The sequence below is a fragment of the Bison bison genome, unplaced genomic scaffold (assembly GCF_000754665.1).
Source record: "Bison bison bison isolate TAMUID 2011002044 unplaced genomic scaffold, Bison_UMD1.0 scf7180017864141, whole genome shotgun sequence".
NCBI classification, from domain to species: domain Eukaryota; kingdom Metazoa; phylum Chordata; class Mammalia; order Artiodactyla; family Bovidae; genus Bison; species Bison bison.
The window spans coordinates 4,030,904-4,037,404 of NW_011494713.1; the positions used below are offsets into that span (position 1 = coordinate 4,030,904).

At 35.9% G+C, this 6,501-nt stretch overlaps 1 protein-coding gene across 1 annotated transcript in view; it reads left to right on the top strand.

The window, feature by feature from the left end:
- The window catches only part of KIF24 (kinesin family member 24), a 74,239-nt gene that overhangs the window by 33,659 nt on the left and 34,079 nt on the right, over positions 1-6,501 (top strand). The window contains exons 5-6 of the mRNA XM_010840110.1: positions 2,770-2,867; positions 5,701-5,916. Of these exons, the coding sequence (XP_010838412.1) occupies positions 2,770-2,867; positions 5,701-5,916 (314 nt within the window). The remainder of the gene's footprint in view (positions 1-2,769; positions 2,868-5,700; positions 5,917-6,501) is intronic.

Here is a 6,501-nt window from a genome sequence, read left to right on the forward strand (position 1 = left end):
TCTGCTTCTGTTAGGTCCATACCATTTCTGTCCTTTATCGAGCCCATCTTTCCATGAAATGTTCCCTTGGTATCTCTGATTTTCTTGAAGAGATCTCTGAAGTGAAGTGAAGTCGCTCAGTCGTGTCCAACTCTTTGCGACTCCGTGGACTATAGCCCACCAGGCTTCTCCATCCATGGGATTCTCCAGGCAAGAGTACTGGAGTGGGTTGCCATTTCCTTCTCCAGGGGATCTTCCCAACCCAGGGATTGAATCCCGGTCTCCCGCATTGGATGCAGATGCTTTAACCTCTGAGCCACCAGGGAAGAGATCTCTAGTCTTTCCCATTCTGTTGTTTTCCTCTATTTCTTTGCATTGATCGCTGAGGAAGGCTTTCTTATCTCTCCTTGCTATTCTTTGGAATTCTGCATTCAGATGCTTATATCTTTCCTTTTCTCCTTTGCTTTTCACTTCTCTTCTTTTCACAGCTATTTGTAAGGCCTCCTCAGACAGCCATTTTGCTTTTTTGCATTTCTTTTCCATGGGGATGGTCTTGATTCCTGTCTCCTATACAATGTCACAAACCTCCATCCATAGTTCATCAGGCACTCTATCAGATCTAGTCCCTTAAGTCTATTTCTCACTTACACTGTATAGTCATAAGGGATTTGATTTAGGTTATACCTGAATGGTCTAGTGGTTTTCTCCACTTTCTTCAATTTAAGTCTGAATTTGGCAGTAAGATATCATACTTAATTTAGATATCATACTTAACTATAAAAACATACAGTGATTTCTGAGCAAAGAATGGATTTGTCTCCTTGCTTAAAGACCTGTTTATGAGTTAGGTATAAATCATGTCCATTAAAATCAGATTTTAGAAATGTATTTTGCTCTTTATTATTGCCATTTTCAAGCCTCATCAAAAGTATAATGAACCGCCATCTACCTATGACCCAGCTTCAAAGTTACATTTTACTGTTCTTAAAATCAGTCACATTTTTCAGAACACTAAAAGTTCACAGATCTCTTTGTCCTGCTGCACAGGTTCATGTTTTTCTCACCTCCTAACTTTCGGAGACTTTTTTCTCTTCTTTTTTTTGGCCACACTGTGCAGCTTGCAGGACCTTAGTTCCCTACCCATGCAGTTGAAGCTGGAGTCCTAACCACTGGGCTGCCAAGGGATTCCTCTGAGAATTTTTTCTATTGATATATTTGACTTTGTGGCTCCAATTTCTTCTCAAATGACCTAACAAATTTCCATTCTAAAGTAATGTATATGAAACAGAATCATACTTGGGGTACAGTGACCCATAGTAAACTGGCTTAAACCCATTTCCACCAGAGAAGCAGCTCAAGACGCAGACAGACCTTGTTTTTTACTTAGGGAAAAACCAAAGCTAGAACATGGACCTTTGTAAAAGGAACCTTCTATGTTAGTGTTCCAATTTTGATGAAAGATCTCAAATCTAGGGGATTCAGTGCTCAATGGATGAATGTAGACACAAAACCGTAACACTTGTATGAAGATGTAAAGTGCTGAAAATATTTTTCCTGTTTCCTTTCCATTTTTTAAAAAAATCTGAATTGTGCCCTGTACTGCAGTTGTTTGAATAAAAGTTTTGTTTATTGCAAAAAAATAAAATTTTGTCTTAACTGAATATTTAGAGTAGGCCCAAAAGGTAGTATAAAATATGACTTCATCTCTCATTCATCATGTATGGACTGCCATTATGATACTACAGTCAGACTTGAAATCATTAGGATTTTTTACCCAGATATAGTTGGGCTGCCAACATGGTAAGATTCTAAATTAGGCAAATAATTATGGTTGCTGAACTAACACTTTCCAGACACAACTTAATGGGGTGTCCTACCTCTCTTTCAGATTACCATGGTTTTTCATTTGGGAATAAGCTTGGATTCCTTTCTCTCCCCAGCTATCACATCCAGTCAGCTGCCAAATTTCTCATGCGCTCATTTCTTTTTATTTCCATTGTCATTGTCTAATTTAGACTCTTCTTAACCTAATCTAAAATTCCATGGATGGAGGAGCCTGGTAGGCTACAGCCAATGGGTTCGCAAAGAGTCGGACATGACTGAGCGAATTTCCTTTTCTTTCTTTAACCTAACCACTAGTGTTCATGTTTCCAATCCATGCACAATATAAGGCAGATTAGTCTTCCAATAAAATGGCTCAGCTCATCCCTCTCTTTTGCAAAGTTTTTTGCCTTCCCACTTTCACTAAATTAAATAAAAGCATTCCCTCCTCTCCCTTAATGCTGGTGTCCCAAGACCCCTACAATATAGTCCTAACTCCTTATTCTCACCTGCTATTTTCACTTTTCTACCTGCCAGTATCCTGTATTTTAAACACAGTAAATCCTCCCTGTCTTCTAAACATTCTTTGTGCTTTCCTGCTTTGCCTCTTTGCTCATGTTTCCCGCATGCTCAGGCTGGGCTATGAGAATAATCTCCATAGAATTCAGTTCCTCTCCTAGACTTAAGGAGGATTGGCTCACTGTTAACACTCATTAATTTACTTCCCTTAAGAGAGAACAAAAATCATGTGGCTTAGTTTTTACAGTATAAGAACATGTCTACTGAGATTTCAAGTAAAACTAGGCCTTGTCATTTGACAGTTGATAATTGCTTATTATCTCTAACTTTGTCATGGACAGTTACTATTAGTTAAAAATGTATTTGCACCTTTATCCTGTGTCAACTAGAATAGTGATGAAGAAAATCCAGAACGTATCTCTTTCTCTAAAAATCAAATTTCTTTTTCAGCATGTTTTTTATTTTGATGAAATCTTTGACGAGGCATGCACTAATCAAGATATTTACATGAAGACTACTCACCCACTCATTCAGCATATTTTCAATGGGTATGATAGAAATTATTTGCTCCTCTTGCCTTTTATTTTCTATTTTCCATAAATCATATTTCTTTGTAAATAATACTTACGCTTTTCTATTATTTTGAATTAAATAGGAAATTGTGTTTTGACCTAATGAATTTAAATTAGACTCTTCTGGAAAATTCCATGTCTCTCCTTATAGGATTCACAAAACGTTTAGAAATATTCAAAATTTTCATTTACATTGATGATATTGATTCTCTGTGCTTAGTGGAAAAATATAAGCTGCCAACAATATTATTTTATCAAAGTCCTTAGAATAAAAAGATGTATGTGGTTGTAATTAGTTTGAACTTTTGCTAGTAGGAATTATGTATTCTAGCTATAGTTTCATTAATTTTTTTTCAAGTAGGATAGATAAGTGATTGTCACTTTTCATAGATGTATTTTTTAATTTAAAAATAATTATTCACACTTAGTAAACATTAAATGGGACAGAGTAGGTACTTGGTGGGGCTCTGTTATCTATTTAAAATATATAGTAGTCAGGTATGGGTAGAAAATGTTGGGTAGTTGATTTCAGGATATTTTTACTTTTATTTTTTAAATTGAAGTATAATTTACATACATCAAGATGCACAGATCTTAAGAAGTACTTAGATTTGATGAGTTTTGATGTATCCAAGTAACCAATATCCAGAATAAGATACAGAACATTTCCATCACCCCAGAAAGTTCTCCTACCTTCACCTCCAGGTCTTATATAACCACTGACTTGCTTTCTGTCACAGTAGATTAGTTTTGTCTATTCTAAAATGTCATAGAAATAGGATCGTTATAATATATATCTTATGCCTGGCTTCTTTTGCTTAGCATAATGTTTTTTGAACTAGTTACATGCAACTAGTTCTATTGCTGAGTAATATTTCCTTCTATAAATATTCCAGTTTTTTTTTAATCCATTCTTCTTTTGATGGACATTTGGGTTCTTTCCAATTTTGGAGTATTATGAATAAAACTGTATGAACATTTTTATCCAAGTCTTTTTATGGACATCTCTTAATTTATCTTGAATAAAAATCTATAAATGGAATTACCAGGTCATTGGATAGGTCTATTAGAAAGTGTCAAACAATTTTCCTTGCTCTATTTTATATTCCCAACAGCAATGTATGAGAATTGAAGTTCTGTACCCTCACCATATTTGATATGGTCAATCTTTTTTATTCTAGCCAGTTTAATGGGTATGGAACTGTATCTCATTGTGTTGTTGTTGTTGTTTTTTTTATAAATTTACATTCCCCAGGATCTAACACTGAGTACCGTTTCATGTGCTAATTTGGCCACTCAGATATCTTCATTTGCCTGTTTTTTGTTGTCTTTTTATTGTGGTTGTATGGAAGTTTGTATTTTTATGAACAGGTTAAAGTGAACTTTCTTTCTGGTTCAGTTTCTTATGCACCAAATTTAAGGAGTGCATTTTGAGAAAGCAGGTTTCTACAATAAGTTAACATTTAAATGTTAAGACATTATCAATAAAAAATAAGAGAGTTGCAAGTTAGGTGAAATTATTAGGTTAAGTTCTGTAAAGTGTAGTAAGAGCTTTCTTCATTTTTTTTTTTTAATTTAAAGTTCATCACAAAAATGTTCAGAAGATAAGGTAGATGTTGTTCTTTATTATTCTTATTCTGTTAGATCTTCTTCAGTGTGTTTACATTTTTCTCCTGTAATACTTTTCCCAACTGTGACTCTGCCAGTGTATTCAAGTGCCCACACTGTTGGGAGCCATGATTTAAAAGACAAAGAGTAACCAACCAGTCTCTGCTTCTAAACAGCTTCCATTTAATTTGCTCCCATGTCTTGATTCTCACACTTCCATGATTGCTTTGCTCTTGTCAAATCACTGTTTCTTTGGTTTCTGTCTGGCTTCATGTCCTTTCTGTGTATTCATCTCTTTGTCCACTTCCAGCCTCCCCTTCTCCTGTGTCCATACATATTAATAGAATATTTTTCTTGCTCCTTTTATCATCAATCCATAGGATGCCTGTATAAGAATCTAGCTACTTACTGCATAACATTGTGTTCCCTCTCTGTTTAGTACTACGTAGTACTAGGACTGCATAGTACATAGGATCCCATAGTACTCAGGTAATCTTGGCCTCATCTCCTCCTAAAATACACTGTGGCTGGCAGGTTGATCTCCCAGCTTTTCTGTCCACCTCTTATTTTACAGTTTTTCACACCCATCCAGCTCATGTACACACACATATCCACATGCAGGAACAGTGGCTTCCACTTAGAATCATAGGACATCAGGGCTATAAGGGGTCTTGAAAATCAAGTAGCCCAGTAATTTATTGATGAAAGTGAAAACTAAGGCCAAAAGAGGTCTGAGTCCTCCTTCAAATATTTTGCTTCTATTGATTTTGCCTCTGTTTAAACTTCCTTAATATTCTTATAAGTGATCACCACCATATTGTATGATCTTCTATTATTTATTTAGTTTTCTATTACTTCTTTCACTGAACTTATCTTTAAGGATTAACACATTTTTTTTTTTTTTCCTCAAAGATCCTCTAAAGCACCTAACATCAGGTCTTTTTTTCCATATCTTCTAGAGTTGTCTTATGGTCGTACCAGTTCCATGAAAAATTTCTATAAAAAAAACTTATATACTGCTTTGAGAATTCTTTTCCCTCTCCTATATTTTTATAATGTAAAGCCCTCTTCTTAAAGGACTGTATATTTTATAGTTGAATTTTATGGAGGATTCTTTTTCCACCTGACTTTTGTCATTTAAAAATCTGTGTTAGCAGTTCTCTTAAAATTTAAAAGTAAATACAGATGATTCTTCCCCCAGAGGCAATGCCACTTGCTTCTCATATGGACAGACAGGTGCTGGAAAGACCTATACCATGATAGGAACTCATCAGAACCCAGGACTGTACGCTCTGGCTGCCAGAGACATCTTCAGACAACTGGAAGTGTCCCAGCCAAGAAGGCATCTTTTTGTGTGGATCAGCTTCTATGAAATCTACTGTGGACAGCTTTACGACCTTCTAAATAGAAGAAAAAGGTACTGGGTATGAGTGGGAAACTGTAAATCTGTTCTTTATTCTTTTAAGCCAGAGTCCCACTGAAGCTTCAATACTTTGGTCACCTGATGCAAAGAGCCAACTCATTGGAAAAGACCCTGATGCTGGGAAAGATTGAAGGCAAAAAGAGAAGGGGGTGGCAGAGGATGAGGTGGTTAGATAGCATCATCGACTCAATGGACATGAATTTGAGCAAACTTTGGGAGATAATCTATTTCTCACTTCCACTGTATAATCATAAGGGATTTGATTTAGGTCATACCTGAATGGTCTAGTGGTTTTCCCTACTTTCTTCAATTTAGTCTGAATTTGGCAATGAGTTCATGGTCTGAGCCACAGTCAGCTCCTGGTCTTGTTTTTGCTGACTGTATACAGCTTCTCCATCTTCGGCTGCAAAGAATATAATCAATTTGATTTCAGTGTTGACCATCTGGTGATGTCCATGTATAGAGTCTTCTCTGGTGTTGTTGGAAGAGGGTGTTTGTTATGACCAGTGCATTTTCTTGTCAAAACTCTATTAGTCTTTGCCTGCTTCATTCCATATTCCAAGGCCAAATTTGCCTGTT